Consider the following 22,662-nt stretch of genomic DNA (forward strand, 5'->3'; position numbering starts at 1 on the left):
TTGCTCTCTCTTACATGCCTAGCCACTCATATTGCAATTTCCCTAATCCTCCTGAAAAGCCAGAAAGCCACTTTTGGATCTGCCAAGCTGGCACTCCTCAGCACTGTTTGATCCATCCCTGCTCCAGCCACCTCGGCCCAGCTGTGTTCCTCACTCCATTCCCAGGTGCAGGTATCAAATCTGCCCAAGTCCACCTTCCCCAGCCTATCTCTGTAGAGAAATTCAAGCTAGAGCTCTGGAAATGCTAATTCAGATTTTCTCCTCTACAGAGAAGAGCCATGATTACACAAAGAATAAAGAAGACTGGTGACAGAGAGGAGAGGAGGGCAGCCCTGTCAGGGGCTGACGTGGTGGCAGCCTGTCACAGCTTCCCCGTGTTGGTTCCGCACACCGGTTAGTGAAGTAGGCAGTGGGAGGGCAGCAGCAGCATCAAACATGGCAAGGGAAGCATACTACATATATAAATAAACGTATACACAGTAAGGGCATTTCCTAACTCCAAAAACCAAATTCACTTGTAGACAGAGTGCTTTGTGAATGCTAGGGCCTGTCAAAAGAGCCAAGTCGGCAGTTTCTGAGAGCTTATTTACTGAACAGGAACAGTACAGACAGCAGCTGTGCAAGTTTTGCATATTTCCATTTCCACTCAGACAGTTGTGTCCCTGCCGAAACAGCCAGTTGTGATGGTGCTTTCTGCAGGGCAGACAGCTGTCTGCTCCTGTCACACAATAATATCCTTTAAACTCCAGCCACAGATCCTGATTTAGATGGGCACCCTGCTTTTCAAAGGGGTTCCATTTATTTTAGTGTTTTTATTGCATTAAACAATACTTCAGGGATGGGCACCATACTGCAGTATCAGGGCCTTGAGCCCTGATCTGGGCTTGATCCCATCTGACCGTCTGGGAGGTAAAAGGTTTTACAGTGCTGTAACAAGCCCCACACACCATGTAAGCTTCCTGGGACATTTTAAAATAAAGACAGGGCAGTTAATGCAAGCCAGCCTAATTTCATTGAAGCTAATGGAACTACTCTGATGTGTACCAAGTGAAGATTTGACCCTTAGGCTGACTGTATTGCATCTAAATGAATCAGCATCCTGACTTGGTCCCTGTCTATTCCAAATTTCTTGCATTCATTCCTGGATTTCCCACTCAAGTTCAAAGCTTATGCTTTCTTTTTTTACAAAGCTGCCAAGTTTTTCAAAATACTATATGCATGTTAGGCAAGAGCACTGGTTTTGACAACAGGAGTAAAAATACTCTTTCATACTTACTGAATGCCCCACTGGAATAGATTCAGACTGTAAATATTGACCCATGGACAACGCTGGATTATGGTATAAGCCCCTCCTGGGAGATGCCGCTCTAACCGAGGCCATGTATCTCCTCTCTCGCCTAGGAGACAAATCTCTTCTAACAGACGCATCTTTCCCTGGTGACATTGGTCTCCGTGGTGATAGGTGACGTCTCGGTGAAACGTCCCGTCTCGGTGATAACTCTCTCCTCAGCACAGCCTCCTTCCGCGGGGAAAGGTGCCTCATGGGTGAAATATCTCTCCGGGGTGACAGATGCCTTCTGGGTGATAAATCCCCTTTTGGCATTAAATACCTCTTTGGTGAGTTATCTCTATACGGTGAAGAATCATAGCCAGGGGATGACTGCCGACTGGAAGGTGAGAGGTCCCTCGGAGATGAACCAGGGTCTAACGAAAGCACATAATCCTCATCCATGCAGCTAGGTATGTCTAACCTGTCTTTGTCGGGCTCTGAATCAGTGCTCTTACTCTGGAAAACCTCTGATATTCTGTCATCTGTGAGTCTTCACAGGAGTCGCTTGGTGTTATAAGCTGAGTAACCTGAATGCTAGGTAAGGTGACCAAATAACTGATGAGGGAGGAGTGTCCCATGGAAAGAGAGCCCTCAGGGGAAGCCCCCTGTGATGCCCCAGCCGAGTTCACCGACAGGGAGGAGAACCGGGGGGGCTGCGGGCTGGTGCTTCTTGATCTGGTTTTTGGTGTTGAGTCTCCCTGAGTATCATCAAAGTCATCCTCATCTTCATCATCTTCATCATTGTCATCACCATCCTCACCATCTGACTCCTCTGCATCAGAAAACTGATGCTCTGCTGACAGGCCTGCCAAGTTGCTACTCTTCTCTGCCTCCTGCTGCATGTCCTCCATGTTTTCTGAAACAGCCACAACAAGTCAAAATGGTGAGCACATTCAACATTTCTTACTCTTTCTGCCACATTCACTCCACACCCAGAACACCTGCTGCCATCGCTGGATGCTCTTCATCTGGGATGGCTAAATAAAGCCACTCTTAATGGTCTCAAAAATATTTTCATATATATACACACTACAATAATACCTTAAAACTCTACACTCAAATTCATCATGTGAAAAGGAAAGCATACAAAGCAACTTCATCATTCACCTTGTAACTTCACTGAATGTTGCCATCTCTCACATCTAAATTGAAAATACTTGGTACTTTGTATGAGATGCATGACAAATAATAGGTCATACTTTTATTTCTAGCTTCTCCTCATGTATCATAATAAAAAACATAACTCAGACAAATGGATCAGATTTAGTTTTTATACTTCCTGTTTGTTAAAAAGATGTCTCTTAATTAAAAAAATGCCCAAAATACTCTTAATATATTTTCCCATGCCAGCCACTGTGCTAAAGTGCAATGAGTCATTTGCATACTCCAGAGGCCATTCCAACTAAATTAAATCATTTTGACATACCTGCTTCTTCAGTTTCAGCATCATCTACAGATGTCATTGATACTCCAAGCTCCAGGCATTTTTTCATGTGTGCTTTAGACTTCATATGTTTTGTCAGATTTCCTATGGATCAGAGATGAATCTAATTAACTGACAAAAGCAAAGATCACTTTCCAAGTCAGGTTTTGGTGTATCTTAACTCCATTATTCTGCAGATAGGGTTTTTAGTTTAAAAACAAACAAAAAATCAAGCAAGCAAGCAAACAAACAAACAAAAAAACACAGACGGGGCTGATTCATCCAGCCTATTGCCCTTAGAGCCTGTTCATTAAAAAACAGAGAGTGGGTTTTTATATCTTCAAAAAATAATAATGTTCAAATATACTTAAACTCAGGGTCTGAGTGGTATGCAGGCATCTCTCCAATTTTCCACATTACATTCAGGTGCCTCAGCAAACTCAAAAACTCACTTTTCTATGTTATCTATCCCTGAGTTTAGTGTTTGTGATATGCACAGATTGCCTGGACATTGACGTAACACCAATGCACACTAGTTGTTCAGGGTTCAGCCAGAGTTTCACAGTGGCACCTCAAGCTAAGGACTCTCCCGTTTACATCACATGTGGGTTCCAAACAATCGTTGTGCTTGAAGCATTTTGAAGCAACAAAAAAGACATTTGTGGGCGATTTCTCAGTGCAAGTTTACTGTCTGGCTGCAATCTCTGAACTGAGAGGAGCTGTACTTAGAGTACTCACCTGGGATGTGGTAAACCCAGGTTCAGTTCCCTTCTATGGAGTACGGATCTGAACCAGACACAGCAGGGATTTGAAATCAGATCTCCCGTTCCCCTGAGGGAGCAATCTAACACTAGACTATTGACTTTCTGGAGTGTCTGTCTTGGTCTGTTTTTTTCACAGATAAGAGAACTGGGTTGAGACTGGCCCCAAGAGACATTTCATGGCAAAGAACCCTGAGCACGAAGAGAACAAGCCAGAAAAACACGAATATCACTCTAATCCATTATCCACTTCAGTCATATCTGTAACATCCAACAGGGGAAGTGCCAACCCAGACATGACACTTCTTACCTCAAGGAAAGCACTCTGTGAATGTACCTACGCTACTTTTGGGACCCTGACCAGATGGTATGAGTAGCACATAAAACATGGTGGGGGGAATACTGCACCACTCTCTTGGATAGTGGAGGAGTGCTTAGAAGCACACAAGCTTCTTCTCTGATTCTCAGTCCTGGCTAGTTTATGTAATTCTCTTCCAAGTAAGTTTCTTATGGTGTCTGTGCACTGCACGAAAGGTCTAACACAGCTTCGATGCCTCCAGGTGGCTAAACGCTCAGGGTGTACTCTGAAAACCTAAGTATCTTTGAAGATCTGTCCCTTACTGTCCTCAGCAAAATAGCAACAATAGTTATGAGGCTGACAACTGCCCATGAGCAGTAACACAACAGTTAGACACTTCTTGCACTTTGAAGGCTTAGTCTCTTCCTACTCATCCCCCTCTTGTGCAATAGCACGCCACCTCCTCCCTGTTTCTTCTTCTCTGCCAGAAATGCCAGCCTCAGCAAGCAATTTCACATTTATTTCCATGCCATCTCTTCTGCCTGGAATGTCCTCTCTGAACACAGCTGCAAAACCACAATCCTTCTTCAAGTCTCTCCTCAAGACCCATTTCTCCTGCAATGTCAAATGTAAACAGTGATCTGAAAACAGCTCCGCAGATGGCCCATTGGGACTACCATGAGCAGCTCCTTCTCTTTGTCTCTACACCCCGACGAAAGTTCTCATCTTAAATTAGGTTGATGGATCTACTACCATCCATCAGCTATTCCCATCTTTGGCAGAGGAAGAAGTGCTGGAGTCATGGAAACTATTACAATCCTCAATCCTCAAAACAGCCATGAAGCTGCACTGGGATCTCAGGAGAAATGTCTTTCAGCTTCCTCTCTCCCCCTTAAAGTAAATTCAGTGCAGTGGGACCAGAATCCATTTCCCTTGCCTGTCAAAGGGGAGCTAAGAAACTGAGAATGTAAGGCTCATTTGGGCTGTGCTACAAAGAAATGCTATCAAAGAAAAGGATTTTTTTCTTTTAAGGAGACAGTTGCATGGCAAATCCAAATTCCAAAGAATATCATTATCTGTGGCCTCAGGGTGACAAATGGAAGCTTTTTTCTGTGCTGATAAATACATGTGAACACAGGCTATCAGATCTCTATTCATAATTAATGCCACAGTGGATGGAGTGGCCCATCTGGGAGACATACAGTATTTATAAACTTGAAACTGACCCACTGTAAAGCCTGTGAAGGCATGTTTTCCTCAGCAGCTGATGCTCTGCTTCTACATTATGTCATAATAAGTGTACTCTCCCGGTAGCATTTGAGTGTTGTTGCAATTAAAATTTGTACCACATAACAATTTTGGCAGAAAGTATTATTTATAAGGGCAGTTCTTATGCTACTACATTTTTTCTGCAGACAGATGGACCAGCCAAGAGCCAATAGCTCTTAATGAAACTATCCAAGGAGTCTCTGAGTCTCAAAAAATTCCTGGGCAAATTCAACAGGAGAGAACAATCTCTCTCATGGAGTCCTGTACCCATAAATACAGCCATTTTATTTTGAAGAAAATTCTTTCCTTGACTGAAAAGGGTGCTTGGATTCCAGATGGCAAAATAGCTCAGGATTTGTTTGGGAAGTGGCAAAAGTTCAGCAAAAAGGGTCAAGTACCTTTAGTTTTGAAGGCAAAATTGCACAACTTGCATACATAAGGCCGGACATCAGTATGAGTGCGGATATGTTTTTTGAGCATGCTTGGCTTTTTGCAGCGAATTCCACATTCTTCACAAATGTACTTTCCTCGGCCACGACCTCTGACATAGACATAATCCTCATTTGATTTATACCTGTTGGAAGAGAATGAGCATTTAAATCACACAGCCTCTAGGTAACATACATGCACAAACATTACCTCTGTGTATCTGATCTGATCTTGTATGTATCTCAACACAAAACTTCCACAGAATTCCACACGAACTTTTCATGCTGGAGCTCACAAAGTATTTCCCTTTCAGGGAACGCACTGGTCCCATTGTGTTTGTGTATCTTAGTTATTTTTAGTATGAGACCAAAGGGCTATAGTATGGGTATAGTGAAAACACGTTGCAAGGGAACACATTATTCCTATAGACAAAGCACAACCTCAAATATGGATGTGTGTGTTGGATTCATCTGTACTCTTGTATCACACAGGCGTCTACCACCACTGAAGACAAAGCCCTTTTGTGGCATGATTCATTTGACCTATTTTAGTATATTTATCCCTTGGGATCAGATAAATCACATCCTGTTTCTCTCCACTAAGCATAAAGGGAATGCAGATGACTAGCAAGTATGTACGTATTTACACTACAGATGTCTGAACTTCACGAAGATGGAACCCTCTTTAAGGGACACCATGTTGAGCTCATGCAGGTACTTGCTGCTCTACAAACAAAATTGGAAACTTCCAACCTGCTTACTTAGCAGATCACCGTTAAAGGAATTTTTCTTAGCACAGGCGTAAGCATTCCATGCTATTTTTGCTGATTACATTATCTGTAGTTAGATAATAAATAAGATATGCAAATCTATGTAAAGCTGTACATTTCCTTTACAATGATGATAAAATGGTAAGACTGAAATCTAAAAGGGTTGAAGAGATCTGCTCCAGCTATTCTGAGGTTTGAAGTTGCTGGGCATTTCCTAGAGGGAGAGCCTCATCCTCATTCACCTGAAGTAAAATCCAGAAATTGCAAGAACTGAGAAATAATAATTTTTCTACCCTTTTCTCTCTGTTGTCCTCTCCCTAAGCAGCACAAAGTACTCTCAGTCATACTGTGGATGCAGAGCCCACAAACTATCACTGGTACTGACAGTCAGCACTTTAAATAAATAAGGGTTTGTGTGAAAGGTTCTGTTAATGTGATGATAACTCCCCAAGAAGCAAGTGGCAATTTGGGGGTTACAGAGCTGAAACATTTTTCAAGTCTGCTTTTCTTAGATGAACACTTCTTCCATATGTTCAATAATGCCACTGACAATATAAATACTGAAATTAATATCTTACAAATACATAAAACACTGTCCTGTTCTCACATCCACCTCATTATCCATGAAAAACATCAGCTTGTCTTTCAAATGTGGGTGCCTAAATTCAGTTTTTCTCATCTCCTTTCTAATAAAGTTGGCCGTCTCCCTTTTCCTTCATTGTCCCTGGCACCACAGGCAAAACTGACATAGTTTAATGATGTTTAAGAGCCATCTCTCTGGCAGTTTTGGTTGTACATTTCTGGGATTCTGCTTTTCTGTGCGCCCCAGTTCCCAGGTTCTCTTTCATCTTCACATCTATTGCTTCATCAGCCACCTCCAGGCCTTCATTCACATACATAAAAAATATTAATTCTTGCTTGAAAGACTGCCATCTTCTCTTCATCTCTCCCTATAGTCTGATTTTGCTGGGATGGAGTCTACCAAACCATCCCTGCTTGATACTGCTAAGAAAAATTTTGTTATGACATCCTCTGCCTGACCTCATTCCACCATCTTCTGTCACCTCTCAGATCCCACTGGGCACAAAGTCAATTAGACAAGAGTCATCTCTTTGTCACTCAGTTCTTGACCACAATTGACCTTGACTCTCTAAGTACGTCCCACCAGCACAACAACTGCAAGAGAAATGACACACACAAATTTGACATTTAAATATAGTCTGGTCCAAACACTGAAGCACGAGAAGTCTTGAGTCTATGGTGAACACCTTTCCTAGTCCTCAGGAATATTAGAGCTTACTACTAACTTGTGCTTCTCTCAAATCTTTCAATGATTTCCCCTTTCCCACTGCACAACTTTCATGTGACTATGGTCAGTGGTACTCTGAGCTTGATGTTAAAGGGCCTCTAGAGCTAAAAAGCATTCATAAACCTGAGAGTCATGCAATTTCTAATCAAAATGCTATTTTATTGGGGATCTTGAATTAGAATCTATTACTGATAGATATACAAGAGCAAACATAAAAAAACTGTGCAATCTTGCTGTAAGCTGGTAAAGTCATTAAGCAAGATGTCAGATGAGCGGGAACATTCTCTACTGCTCCTTTCTTTCAACTTCACACTGTGAGTATCTAACTGTACTGAACTACTACCGAACTTCAAGTTGCTGATTTTCACTGAGGAATATTGCTTCATATTGCACCAAGGTTTGGTAGTCACAGCTGGTGGAAAGCAGATTTTGTGATTCAAATAATTTCATTTGAATCAAGCCACCTGCCAGAGGTAATAATATGGTTGTTAGCTTCCTCCTTCAAAATCCCCTCTGCTGTGATGCTTACAAACAGCTCTTGACTGACCTTTGGTGCAGCAAGTGATGTGGTGATGTGCTATGACACCTACTTTTCTGCTGAACTCCATTCATTCTGTTACCTCACCTTCTCGTGGATCCCCAGTCCCCAGCCCTGTCTATTTGGTTTTTTAAACCTACTTGTACCTATCGTACAAGCACTCCACTCCCCTGGCATAGAGCACCTGCATGACTACATTTCCCTGTGTAGTGGATAGACTTTCCCAGGAACTGAAAACTGTGATGGTTGCAGGTCTTTCTCAACTGTGAATTCCGAATTGCCTTCTCCACATTTACAGAACAAAAATAGTCAAGAACCATAAGTAAATCCATTCCTTAAGACAAACAAAAACTAGAGGAAAATACCCTGCTGGAACAAGATACCGCCATGCATGCTTGTCTGTCTAGGGGGGGAACATGAAACAAACACAACAGACATCTACTGCATAGTTCAGTGCACTGCTTGTGTGTGCTCAGGTGATGCAAAGATGAGCTTGATGAAAGCAGAAGAGAACAGAGTAGAACAGAACAGCTCTACAGACAAGAGCAGGCAAGCATGAAAACCCACCCATGTTAAAAACCTAGCTTTCAGAGATCACAAACAAAAACCTGAAGAGGAGGACAAACTCATTAGTCAGGACAGAAAATAATGAAAGACATGGTTATAACATGTAAAGAATATTTGATCCATTAAAAAAACAACAGCAACCAAACTAATAAAAAGAAAAAATCTACCCTTCCACAAACAATTCCTATAAAATGTACATTAGAATGATGATCTATAAGGAAAGGGTGGACTGATTAACACTTTATCACCTCTTTCACTGAAGCTTTGCAGGTTATACGAGCCAATTAGGGAAGTATATTGCACAGATTATTTTTTCCCCTCCCCTCCTCCAACTCCAGAAATTAATGTGCGTATCAAGGTTTCTCTCTTTTTGTTCCACTCTAATGAAGTAGAGTAAACATAGCCAAGTATTACTAGGAGGTATGTCTGGCTGACGTGAATTATATGCCTTTACACAAATAGTTACATAAACCTTATTGGTGCACAAGGAAACTTAAGATAGTGTGAGTAATGTACAAAGTTTCTTAAAAAAAATGTTAGATGGTATAGTGATCTGTTACAGCCTGTACTAATCTGAATCCTTCTAAAAGTTGCTTTTCTTAACAAACTTTTACTCTTCTGAACTCTCATCGTGAGCCTTACATCAGTGCAGACTATCTTCAACTGACTGATCCAAATTCAGAAATGATACGTAGTGGGAAGCAGGCAAATTTTATTCTTCAAAGTGGGCGTGAATCTAAGCAACAGCTCTTTAAATTTGTTATAAACTTAGGCTCACCCCTGAATTTGGGTCACTCTCATGTAGCCGCCTTACTGACTGGGGTATTAAGTTCTCTGTAAAGCTACAGAGAACAGCCACGATCAGGGTGTCTGGGTCAGCATACCTATAACAATCTCCAAAATAACATTTTCAGTCTTTCAAGCAAGATGTAGGCTATACCCTTTCATTGTTGCAGACTAGAAAGAAATGTCAATGTTCATTTCATGGAGACTATCCAAGGGGATTCAAAACACATGATGGGAATGAAGGACACCTGAGATTTTAGAGTACCAAATGATGGGGGAATGAAAGGCATGTACAAATTTATCACATCTCCATCCTGACCTATTTAGTTATCCCAGTAACACATCGCTATGAGACCATTTGGGTGTGGTAAGACTAAAAAAAACAGCTTGTTCAGCCACCTGACTATTCACTACTAACCTCTGTCAAATTAATTGCATCTTGTCAGAATTCTTTAAAACAAATAAAACAATATCTTACATTTTAGAGTACACTCCAAGAGAGGCAAACAACTGCCCATTTCATTTGTTTTGTATAACAAGCTTCATAAGCCTCAAAACATTGCTAATGGGCTTTCAGGTCTCCTTTCTCCCTCTCTTTGTTAGTTGTTTCTATTATCACATGAGTAATAGATGGCTGTAGTAAAATTAAGCATCATTTCATCAACTTTACATGACAGATCTATGGATTAGGCTTAGATAGCATAGATTTCATTGCTATCTTACATTTACATCTTACATTTTATCTCCAAAATCCAAAATCCAATAATGTAGTATTACAAGATTAAGAGTAAGCATACCTAGCTAACCCATTCAAGTAAGTGGAGGCACACATAGTCTAAAAATGAAGGATGTCCTCACGGAAGCCATTAGATACCAAAAAAAAAATGTATAGAAAATGACAAAACGTTAACTGTCTATCCATTTATTTTTGACCTAAAGAACGAAAGTGACAATTTAGAGTGAATGCTCACACACAGATATAAAAAAATGTAATTGTCTTAATAGCAAAGGTTGAGCCAAGAGTAACTAACTATACAGGTATCCTGTAGTTTGTTTTAAGACTGACATATACACAAAACAAAAAGAAGCTCGGGAGCTAAAATACATGGCAGAAATACAGGAGACTGTTTACATCCCAGTACATTCATGTTCATTTTCAAATCTTTTTAAAACGACAGGCTGAGCTTGAAATTTCCAGTTGCATTTTCTTACCCTCCTTCAAAGATTTTAATTCGTATCGGCTCAGTTTGTTTGGATGTAATGTCTTTATCTCCATGAATGTCTCCTTTTACTCTTTCTTTTATAATATTCCCCACTACTTTCTTTTCAAGCTTGCTGCCAAACAAGAAGAATGGCTCGTGTTTCATCTGTAGAACAAAGTCAAGGAATGGTGTTACTTCTGGAACACACAATAAATGCACACTTCATTTCAAGTACTTTTAACATTCCAGGTCAAAGCCAAACTCTCATTTTTGTGCAACTCTATACGATGAATTAATTTGTCCCATTCAGTTTGATGGAGAATAAGAGAGGGGGCAGCATGGACAAATTTTTATGAGAGTCTTGACAGAAAAGACAGCACCATATCTTTCCCCAGGGAAAAAAAAAAATCATGGAAAATAGAGATGGAAAAGCCTCAGAAGGTAATTTATTGCTATTACAGAATTTTCCCTGGCACCATTATCTAATGCTTAGTTCATGAGGAAGAGTCAATATGTAAAAGACATTAAAATGACCTGAAAATCCTTATTCAATTTTAACTTAATCTTTACTTATGAACTTGCACGGATGTTTGTGTCTACTGTTTGAATCAGGACATGGCAAAAAGGTAGGAAAAATAGAAGGAGATAATGTATCGGGTTCTGGCACATGTGAAAGGAGGGCTTTAAAAGCCTCACTTTTCACAACTGATTCTCAAAATGGAGACAGAGGCAGCAGAAGTATCAGAGTTTGCAGAGGGGTAAATCGAGGCTCATAAGTTGTCATGGGAAGATGTTAAAGCCTGATTTCTCAATGGGAATATATATTTTTTGGGGGGGGGAGAGAGGGAACCTTACATTTCATAGTTCACTAGTATTTTCTCAAATAAAGATATATGAATTTAATTTTATTAAAACCTCTTATTTACCTGAGAAAATTGCTTCCATGCACTTGATGATGTCAGTTTACCAGCTCCAGGTCTATGCATAGCAGCCAGAGTGTAGATTTCCGTGGTGTTTTTTTGCTTGGACCTTAGAAGTGCTAAAGTGGTCTTTGTACTTAGCCCAGATGGGTTTGGGTTACATGAACTTATACACCATGAAGCGTAAACAGAAGATTTGAGGGTTGGTTGCTGAATGTAATTGGGTTTTGTATAGTTTAAGAAACACCAGCTCACAGTTGTAGTAGTGCGAAGACTTGGGAACTGAAGGATCTGCTGAAAATCTGCTACGTCTGTCAGGAGAATGGTAGAACCTGTGACTTTCCCACTGTTATTGGATGCCATCTGGACTAGCATCCCAAGAGGCATTTTCTGATGTTTCAGTTGGTCTTCTGGCTGAATTTCTCCTGGTGGCAATGAAGATCTCTGTGGACTCATGCTCATATCTGAGGCTGTTTCATCCACATCCAGTTCTTCTGGCGAGTCTCTTCCTTCAGAAGGGCCACTGGACTTTTGCCCTGGTGATGTGGAATCAAAACTTGAAAGTTTCTCCCTGCTTAGTGGGAAAGCATCAGCTGTCGTCATGCTGACAGGTGGGTAATCTTGAGATGATGAGGATGACAGTGGTGAAGAGGATGACATGGATGGCAGACTTTCTTTTGGCTCAGTAGTACAGCTCTGCCTTACCAGTTGAGGCTTCTGCATTCTTGGAAAATCTTTCTTTATATCTGAGTTAGTTAACTCAACGGCACTTAGCTCCTCAACTATCTGCCCATACATTTTTTCTTCTTTGACTCGTTTCTGTTGCTTGGTCTCCATGAAGAGCTCCAAGCTACTGGCAGGTGAAAGCATTCGTTTGCCTCCTCCCAAGGTAGAAGCCATGTCAGAACTGGAAGTCAAACAGAGGGGAATTGAGGGCTCCAGTCCAAGTGATAGTGTCTGCGGCACTTTCCACAAAGGATATTTTTCTAGCCCTCCATGCTGACCTAACATCTGAGCTATGTTAAATCCAATTCCATGCATTGTTGCATTAGTTGCCAATGTTCGTTGAGAAACAGTTTCATCAACTTTACAAATTACAATTGCGGGACTGTTGCTTTGTCCAAGGATCTGGGAAATGCTTGTATACATGACACTACCATATGATGGCACATGGGTTTGAATCCTGACGGGAACAACTGTTCCTGGCAAAGACTGTACAGATCCGTCAGATGGGGAGTCAAACTCTGTCTGAAGATGCTGCTCAGAGGAGGTATCTGTCAGTTTAATGCTATGGTCTGACTGGTACTTCGCAAGAGTATTTTTTGAATACTGCCCAGATGTTCCTGAGTAATGCTGGTATGCTTGCTCTTTAGCATGTACATAATCAGCTGGTTTCTTTCCAATAAACTCTGAATTATGTTCCAGGTGATAACTTGGAGGAACGTCTGTTTGGAAAGGTGGCTTGACATAAGATTTCTGCAGCTGTTGTACAAAATGATGCTGGAAGTGTAGAGGTTCTGTGCATGACTGCCACAGGACCGGCTGCTGAGATGGTGGTAAGTGAACCATGCAGACAGTTGGATATGGGAACTGAAATAAGGTGTTATGAATAGGGGGAAATGGGACCTTATCCTGATGTGCAAATAGCTGCTGCTGCTGCTCTGATGGATGTTTGTTGGAAATATAAGGTGCTTGTTGGATCAAGGGAGTCCTTAACATTTCTGGACTATCTGCAAGAAGAGCCTGTTGCTGGGCAAGGTGGGATGAGCTATTACTAAGCTGAGCACAAGAACCAACAGCCTGTTTTCCAGACTCATCTACCTGAATGGGCTGAAGTACAGAGGAAGGGGAGTGATGCCAGGCAAGCTGGGAGGAGCGGAGACCAGCCTGTGCATGTTCCATCTGTTCCTGCTTTATACTTTGTTCTGTGCTCTGATCAGTCTGGGAAATCTCTGGAAAACCACTAAAGGAAGCCTGGCGAACCAAGAAGCATTTCTTCCTTTCTCGTGATGGAGATAGTGCAGTAGTAGGTGTCCCTGCTGAAGAGGCATGAGACAGGTTCCCATAATCAAAGGATTTACTTCGGATCTCTGGGATTTCAGCAGCGTGAGGACAGGGCATCTGTTCAGATGAGCAGCGTCTCATTTCCCTCTGATGGTGATGCCCAGGGACGGAAAGTGAGTAAGCACCAGCTGGAACTGTTAAAAACTCGGACTGTTTTCCAAACTCATCTTGTTTGGGAGGTGTGATGAACTTCATTGTTTCTTCTCTTTCAAAGGACATTGAAAAACTTGAACTGTGGGACAAATTACTTTCTTGGCTAGGGCTGCGAGAGAGGCTTGTACCTGTGGACTCAAAGCTAGACTCTCCAGAGGAGTGCTCCATGTCAGCCAGTCGTAAACGCTTCTTTTTGGGTGGTAGCTTTTCGGCTGGAAGTTGAGAAAGGGTTTCACTTCTCTGGGGCCACTGGAATTCTTCTGTGGGTCTCTCCTGCTCTTTGTTCTGCACTTCTTTTTCTTTTTCAGGCTTATCTGGCTCCTCTGTGACACGAATTTCAGGTACCTGTATGTTGTGCTGGCGAACCAATCTGGGCTGCATATGATATGGCTGAGGTTGCTGGGATGGAGATGGCTTACCGGTGTCAGCATTTTCTGTTTGTGGAGCTCGGTCTGGGCTCATGGGGGACTCAGAAATCTCACTCTCACATGTTTCAGATGGTGAATAGATCTTATCCTGCTGGCATACAACATGTTCTGTAGATTCAGACCTTTCAAATGAGTTTGGCCTGCTCAATGAATTTGTGTGCTGAATGACAGAGATTACATTTCCAGGGGGCTTTCTAGTTAGTGATTCTGCAGTCTTTTCTTGCTCTGCAATTAAGGATGAGTCTTCCAGAGAAGCTGCAGGACTTCCAGACTGCAAGTAAGGCCTGCACATTTCAAAACGCTCTGCATGGCAATGGGCAGAATTGTCCAGACCTTGAAGGGAAAATCCACTCCTTGGCACGTCCTGAATTTGGGATTTGGGATCGAAGTCCAAAGGCTGAATTCCTCCAGTGGTGCCAGTTGTACTGCTGCAAAGCATGGGACTGTCCTCCTCATCTCCAACACTCTCCTCTTTCCTGCGCTTTCTGTTTTCAAAAGTTGTTCCAAGCATGGATGGCACTGCCTGAGACTGTCCAAGTGGATCAATGAAGTACTCTCCCCCCTTGTTTGTTCCACCTAAGGATGGCGAGTCCCTGTAGTTTTGCTTCTGAGCTTCAAATTCTTCCCATTTTCTGTAGTGCTTTCCACTGGCATCATAGTCATAAAAGGTCTTGTCCCCTGCTTTCTTCTCTTTTGATGATGGTCCTTTGTCACCTGCTGATTGTCTGTTGGAAGCAATAATGATATTTTTCCCTGGTCTTCCATGATAGTCTGAATCTGAGTGCCCCTCCTGCACAGAGGGCAGTTCAAAGGCAGCCTGCCTTCTCAACATCCTTTGGTGGGATATTCCCACTGTGCCAGGGTAAAATACATCATCTGAGCCAGTCATCTTCTCATCAAATGAGTGGCTTCCTCTCAGAGATGGGGGAATACTTAGGCTGTTTGCAGAAGAGGTTGGCATGGAGTTACTTCTAATAAGAGGAGAAGAATCTACTGGGGGCTCTAGAAGGACAGGCACCTCACCCTGCTGACTGGCTTGATACAAGTTGGATTCACTTTTGATGGATGATGCGCTCGGGGATTGTCTAGATTCTGTACTGCTGCCTGGATAAACTTGTGTAGATTTAATAGTGCTCAAATTACTGGAGTCAATAAGTTCTTCTTTACCTGGAGTAAGCTGAGAAATATGTTCCTCAAGCATCTTGATATCCAATCTGTTATTTAAGAGAGGTAATGGCTCCGCTTTGCCCTTTCTACCCATTAAACTGTGTTCCTGATTTGTTGTGGCTACTGTTAGTGCTGTCCTTTGATTAATCCTATAAAACTTCCCAAAGATGATCTCTTCATAAGACTTTGCATTAGTATTTGGTGGGCTTATTTGCTGCTCAGCACTTTCTGAGCGGGAAAAGTAACCAGAGTCAGTGCTTCCTTTACTGTGTGGGCTCAGGAGGTTTAATGACTGCTCAGAATCTTGCCCTTTTTTCTCTGAGAGTCTTAGTGCAAGTCGCTGTTTAACTGTGTGAGAGTCATCAGACTTAGTACTTAAGGATGGGTTTTGCAACATATCAGAGCCAATATAGGGTGAACTCTCACTGGGTAACTGAATTCCACTTTTAGGGATAATCAAAATGGGCACTTTCATTGGCCCCACCAAGGACTCTTCCATGGAGGAGTGAAAATTGCCTCTGCTAGCAATGTCCAGGGGGAGCTGCGGAACAGGGCTCATTTTGTCAGACCCCTCCACAAGCAGTGAGCTCTCCTCATCAGTGTCTGTGCTCTGCTCACCATCTGAATGTATTTCAGCTTCCACATCAATGTAACTGGCATCTAGGTCCAATTTGGAGACTGCTGACTCTGTGAAAGGTACCAGTCCTGCTTTAATTGCATGGGCATGTGACTTCCTGTGCTTGTAGAGGTTGCTTTTTGTCTTGAAGGAGAAACCACAAGGAACACAAGGGTACGGTCGCTCCCCAGTATGAGACCTAATATGCTTTTTAAGTACACTAGGTTTGGCACAAGCCCGATTACAGTAAGGACAAATGTATTTGCCAGGCTTTTTGGGTTTGTGCTCCTTTTTGTGAGCATCTTCTGATTGTTCTAAAGATTTCTGTGAATATTGGCTGTACGCAGGGTTCAAACTTGAAATCTTCTTCCTGGAGAAACCTCCACTATGGCTATGCATATGAAAAGGAAACAAGTCCTCTGAGGCAACTGATTGCAAGTGGCTAGGAAACTGCCAAGGAGGGCCTTCCAAGCTCTGATGTGGCTTTATGTTGTGCAAGAAGCCTTGTGGCAATGAATGCTGTGGGAAAGAAAGTGAATGTTGACATGAGTAAGGAGTTGGACGATGCTGTGGATATTGCTTCTCTGTGACTTGCTGTGCAGCCTCATTTGATGATACCAGTTTCCCAGAACTAAAAAGTTGTGCTGATGCTGTGTTTCCAATTTGCTCGTGATCTATTTGTGGTTGCCTCTGTACTTCTTGATTGCCAAAAGTGCTCATCTTAATAACAGCTGAATGTTCTTGCCTCCATCTAGTTGGTACTTTAGCAGTTTCTCCAGACCTTGAGGTAGCTTTTTGCCCTATAGCTGTGTCCCCAGAGTCCATTTTGTTACACAAGGTCTTAAGTGCTAGTTCACTTGAAAGCTGTGCAGGCTCATGGAGTGTGTCCAAAGCTGTGCTTTTTAAAGTTTTGTTGCTCCCATTTTTCCAGGGCTGTTGCAAGTTCACAGACTTTTCTTTCTCTTTGGAACTTTCCACGCAGTAGTCTATAGGCATTAGATTTGTGTCTGTACACTAATGTGATTATTATACAGTCCTGTTCATGGCATGAACTTTCCTAAACAGTTTATTATACATTTGCAAAGACTTGTTATAGCATTTGGACATTTTCCATTGTTATTAAACACTGAGATGCAGAATGACACAGAGATATTTATGATCTACTAGAGCAAGGTTCTCTTCATCTCCTCCATGGTGACACAGGTATCTGTAAGGAAAAAGCAAAAATAAAGAAAACCCAAGCACCAATTAATATAGCTGGGCAAAACAACATCACTACAGTTGGTTGTATTTTTATTGAGCCTTTCATTAAAAATACTACGAAACTTAAGAAAAGGTAACTGCATTTCACAAAATCCCATTTTGTGAGGAGACACAGTAAAGAATGGTTCCAGAGATTTCACACAAGTGTAATCATTACTCAATAAAAGCCCTGAGAATAGAAAACAGGGATCTACACTTTCCAACTTGAACAGTAATTTTTGAAGGCTTTCTCAGGACAGTTTAAAGGGGTTTGATTCTCAGAAAGTCTGACATCTACTTTCAAAGACCTTTCAGCAAATCACTGCTGAAAATACAGTCCTAACCCCATCGGCAGGAACTACCTTATCCAGTATTACTCACCTGCAGTTCAGACATGCACTTTAGTCACCTGGCTTTCCTCTTAAGTCAGAGGATGGTGATCAGTACTTCCAGAGGAGAAATCTTTCCATATCATAGTGTGTGCTTCAGATGTATGTGATGTCTATGCATATGGCCCTCCACTCTGGAGATGCCTGTTTCTCACTGTTGGCTAGGCAGAAATCCTAGATGACTACCTTGGATAATATTCCAAGTTTTAAGATGGCTAAAGTGAGGTACTTCTTACCTTATATAATCTATTTTTTTTTACAAGGAAGTCTTGATCACCTTTTTACACTACTTTTATACAGTCAAAAAAGACATCAGCTAAGCCTTCTGAACACAACAGTATTAGTACCTTTCCACATCTCCATCTTCCAAACACCACATTAAATTTTAGTGAGAATGTCTTGCTAGAGGTAAAACACATATTAGAGAAATTAGCTCTGACTGTTTTATGTGACTTAAGCATTTTAGATTTCAATGTTGAAACATTTCCATCCAGCTAATACACGCAGTTTTTACGCCTAAACGCAACAGGATTCCAAAGTTCTTTTACAAAGAAGAAAACTTGGAGGCATGACATTCACAGGCAAGTACAGCATTTGAATTAGAAGAACAATGTAGGCTTCCTGCTTCCGTATTATCCAAACAGAGGATATTTTCTGGATGAAACAGTGCAAATCATAAAGTCACTATTTTACAGTAGAGAGAAAAAAAGGTTATTAAAAAAAGCAGTATTAAAGATACTTGAATATTTTTAATTCCTACAGTACAAAAACTGAATTGGGCTTGAAGAAACATTAGAGAAGTACGAGAAAACAACAAGGGAATGAGAATATACGCCTTTTTTGGTATAAAACAATTACCTGCATCTTCTAGACATCTAATAGGCATGACTGTCTTCAGATTTTCTGTAGAAAAAAAAATACAGTCGTAAGAAGTTACTGATATTAAGTATAGATGCTGAAGAAAATTTTCTATTATTTACAGTAGAGGCCTGAAAATTTCATTTATCCACCCATTGGAAAAATGTCACGTCGCATCTCAGAGATCTGAGCAAGCACATTTTGAAGAGTATGTGTGAAGCTTTTTAAAGGTCTTTTAAGGATAACTGCAAATCTAAACTAGTGCAGTCTCACCTTCCTGAATCAGTAAAAAGAGAGCTGCCCAATGTCGCTCTTCATTCCTACACCTTTGCTAAACCTAGATTATTCCTGAATCCCATTGGCAAATCCCCTTTCAATACCTCACTCCAGCTAATACTTTTAGGCCTTCTAGGCTTCTCATTAAATGTTTCAGGGACCAGAATGAAATCCTGGCCAGGATGTCACCACTAAGGTACATAAAAAAAGTAGTGAAAACAAGTAAGCTTCCAGACCAGTTAACACCAGTGGGACAGTGCTCAAGAATATGTGTCTGCCTTCTCAAAAGAGAAACCTACAGACCAAATACATATCTAAAAGACTTATGTACCTGCCATAATTTGCTACTGCAAGCTACTCTTTGCATTACAGAAATGACCAGCACAGGGAATGCATCTGAAAATAGGAAAACTGAGCAGTGTCTCTCTAGCTGGAAGATCAGTTCTCCCTTGCAGTAAAAGGAGGATTCTCCCCTGCGGTTTTTGACAAATCCAATCTTGAAAATGTATTTTGTTTTGTTTTGTTAAAAAGGAGATTTGTTTGATTTTGATAACAAAAGCAACATTTCTTTAGAAGACAAAAATCCAGGAGGACAAACCCCAGAGCACTTCCATTTATGTTTATACAAAATCCTTAGAAATACCTTAAGTATTAGCTGCAGAGGATGGGATATGGGTTAATATAATAACACCCAATTAGAAATTGTCAGAAAAACTGCTAGTACACTTACATTTTCTCCACTGAATAAAACCAACAGATGATGAAATAGTAAAGTATATAAAAGAAAAAACATATCTAAAAGTCAAAAAAATTTAGATCTCTGTAATCACTTAGAATAAGTGCTAAAAATACACTTATTTAATAACACTTTCAAAGAAAGAATGGACATTAGTAAAGCCTGATGATTTGATGTTAATAGAATTACTACTGTGCCACCAGTTAGCAATTATTTATTTTATAGCACAAATAAAGCTAAAAATGTAACTATAGAGGATTCCCATATAGTACAAAATAATAGCAATCAATTAGACAGAAACCATAATATCTTAGGTCATAAAGTCATTCAGCTTTGATGTGCTAATGGATTTTTAAATAGTTCTCTTGTCTGATCCTCCAACAGGAAAAAGACAAAATGTAATCCAAGTAAAACTTTTTAAATTTTCCTAATTTGCTTCTTCATATGAAAAGTGTCACTACAAATTTAAAAAAAAAAAAAAAAAAAAAAGCCTTATGCACTATTTACAATGTATGAGAATTGGTTACAGTGGAGCAGATCTGCAGTTCCTTATTAGCAAATGGCAGGCAAAGGGCTAACCATTTTTGGCAACTGAGCTAAGCCAAGTCTCATGTCAGCAATGGTGCTAACATACAAGCACAGAAGTAAAGGGAAATACAGCATCTGAGGAGCAGAAACAGGGACCAGAGGCAATGTTCCTAAGTGAAAGAGCATAAAGTTGTTAGCCATCTTCAAAGAAAAATACTTTTTTCCATATTAGACAATTTTGCAAACGGTGAAGCAGAAATTTCTAGAGGATGGAAGCATCCTTTCTGTTCCATATTCCCTCTGCCAAGAACATCTTCAGGGCAGAAATCTGCCAGTCACAGAAATGTGACAGCAGTGGTTTTATTTGAGCAAAAGATGGTGCTAATATACTTCCATCAATTTCTAGTTCTGGACTGAGACGTCTGCTACAGAGTTCAAGTCACTCTGTGGTCCTGCTATTTTCAGAACGCTCTATATAATTTTTCAACCTACACTATGAAACAGGTATAGACTAATTACAGGGATTATTGATGGCTTAAGTTTGGTCAACGTCACTCTCCCGGGGAAAATAAATCCCTTTCCAGAATCAACATAGCCATTTCTGGTTTGGTTTGAACTCCCATCCATCCTGTGTCAAAGATTGTTTTAATATTCTTTATTTCCTTTTATTTTTTTCCCCAATGCTAAGTTTTACTGGCCTAAATGGAGAAATCCAACATACCAAAAAGGTAGCTTGCATTCTGTCTGTTCTTCCCAGTCAAGCTTTTATCTAATCTTCCTGCAACCATGGACTAGCTTAAGCCAACAAGAGACTTCCAAATTTCAACGGATTAATGTTTCTCCTTTAGAAAACACTGTAAATATACTTGCCAGTATTGCTCTTCATCAAAAAGAAACTCTTCAATAGACAGAAACTCCCGATATTTCAAATACTTCATATTTCAAAGCAGGGAACTACGGATGATAAAAATGTGCATTCCCTTTAATACCTCTGGCACCGTTCGGCTTCTCTGGAGCGGCTTGGAGGAGCCCACCTAGGCGGATCAGGCAGCGCACGCGAGCTGGGCTGAGCACCTCGCTCGCCATCAGCTGCGGAGGCCTCCCTGGAAGCGGGCCGGGCCAGGTTCCCGTAGGAATGCGGCCTGGCAGCCGGATCCCCCCGCCCCGCCACGCCAACTGCGCTATCTGCCTGCTTCAAACCAGGGCATTTCACTTCTCTGCGGGCTTTGAACCTGAGAAGATTACTGGGAGACTGGGAACTGTATTTATGTCAGATGCACCTACTAAATCAAGACTTTTAAAACTTTCTAGAAAAGGAGCATTATTCTGTCACTCCCGTTCCTGCGGTTCCTCTGCGAGCTGCGTGCAAGAGACATAGATCTGGGTGGCTACAGAGCTCCAAGATTCTTCCTTCCTTTCTTTTCTTTCCTTTTTTTTAATTTATTTTATTTTATTTTATTTTTGAGACCATTAAAATGGTTACGCTCAACAGCTTTAAAATAAAATTTGGCAAAATACAACTTTTACTACTTCTCAATTTGTAGCTCGTATTACAGCTCTTGCAAGTGAACAAATTGGAAGCTTATGTCTTCCCGGCTAAATCCTGAGTGCACCATACAGAATAAATATTGACTCTAGAGTAAGGACTAAGGGTCAGATCCAGCCATGCTTTAAATCTTTTCTGTCCAGCACTGCCAGCACAAAACCGGCCTAAAACCACTGTAACTGGCCCCTAAGGGATTCTTATTCTATAGGGCAATCATTCGTATAGACAAGCTGCAGTGGCTCCTATAAAATCCCAATGTTCACTCACAGACCTCTGCCAAGACCCTTATTAGCCATGTCTGGGACAAGCCCAGCAGTCAGCCAGCCTTACAGGGAAGGGAGGCCACCTCTGAGCGCTTCCCCACCTGCAGCTGAGAATAAAACTGACTTGGCCTTTCAGGAAGAGGGGGAGCACACCTTTGGCTTGCCATCCTACCCCTTATTTCCCTCTGTCCCACTAATGATATTCCCCGAAGAGCTGTTTGGTGTTGACATCCCAGTGGGGGGAAAAGAAAAAGGAGAGGAGAGGAGAGGAGAGGAGAGGAGAGGAGAGGAGAGGAGAGGAGAGGAGAGGAGAGGAGAGGAGAGGAGAGGAGAGGAGAGGAGAGGAGAGGAGAGGAGGGGAGGGGAGGGGAGGGGAGGGGAGGGGAGGGGAGGGGAGGTGGGCTGAGTTCGCTTGTGCACTGTAGCAAGGTAATAAAAGGAATGTAGTCTTTGGGGTATGTTGCTTTGTCATTTTGCACAAATGAAAAACCAAACCAAACCAAACCAAACCAAACAACCAAACAAACAACAAAAACAAACAAACACAAGATGAGCAAATTCAATCTTTTCATACTACTTGATACCACACTTGATAATGCCATCAGGAAGCAAACTCCCTTTCTTCACTTTTTGATCTATAGTTACTAAAAGATAAGGAAAATGAAACACTTCTTAATTTTCCCAGTTTTGTAAAAAAGACTACCCACTCCTGACCAGAGAGATTCTCTTCATATTTTCAGCAGTCCTTGGCTAGGGGTCCCTTCTGACTGTGGTTTTGTAGCTGGCCTTCTACCT

General features: G+C 41.4%; 1 protein-coding gene across 1 annotated transcript in view; it reads right to left on the reverse strand.

The window, feature by feature from the left end:
• Positions 1 to 22,662, reverse strand: part of HIVEP2 (HIVEP zinc finger 2) — a 124,101-nt gene that overhangs the window by 9,866 nt on the left and 91,573 nt on the right. Inside the window, 7 exon segments of the mRNA XM_040554285.1 lie at positions 1,277 to 1,794; positions 1,797 to 2,186; positions 2,757 to 2,858; positions 5,480 to 5,655; positions 10,692 to 10,846; positions 11,608 to 17,236; positions 18,519 to 18,563. Coding sequence (XP_040410219.1) covers positions 1,277 to 1,794; positions 1,797 to 2,186; positions 2,757 to 2,858; positions 5,480 to 5,655; positions 10,692 to 10,846; positions 11,608 to 17,025 — 6,759 coding nt within the window. The 5' untranslated portion in view covers positions 17,026 to 17,236; positions 18,519 to 18,563.

This window comes from Cygnus olor, chromosome 3 (genome assembly GCF_009769625.2).
Source record: "Cygnus olor isolate bCygOlo1 chromosome 3, bCygOlo1.pri.v2, whole genome shotgun sequence".
Taxonomy (NCBI): domain Eukaryota; kingdom Metazoa; phylum Chordata; class Aves; order Anseriformes; family Anatidae; genus Cygnus; species Cygnus olor.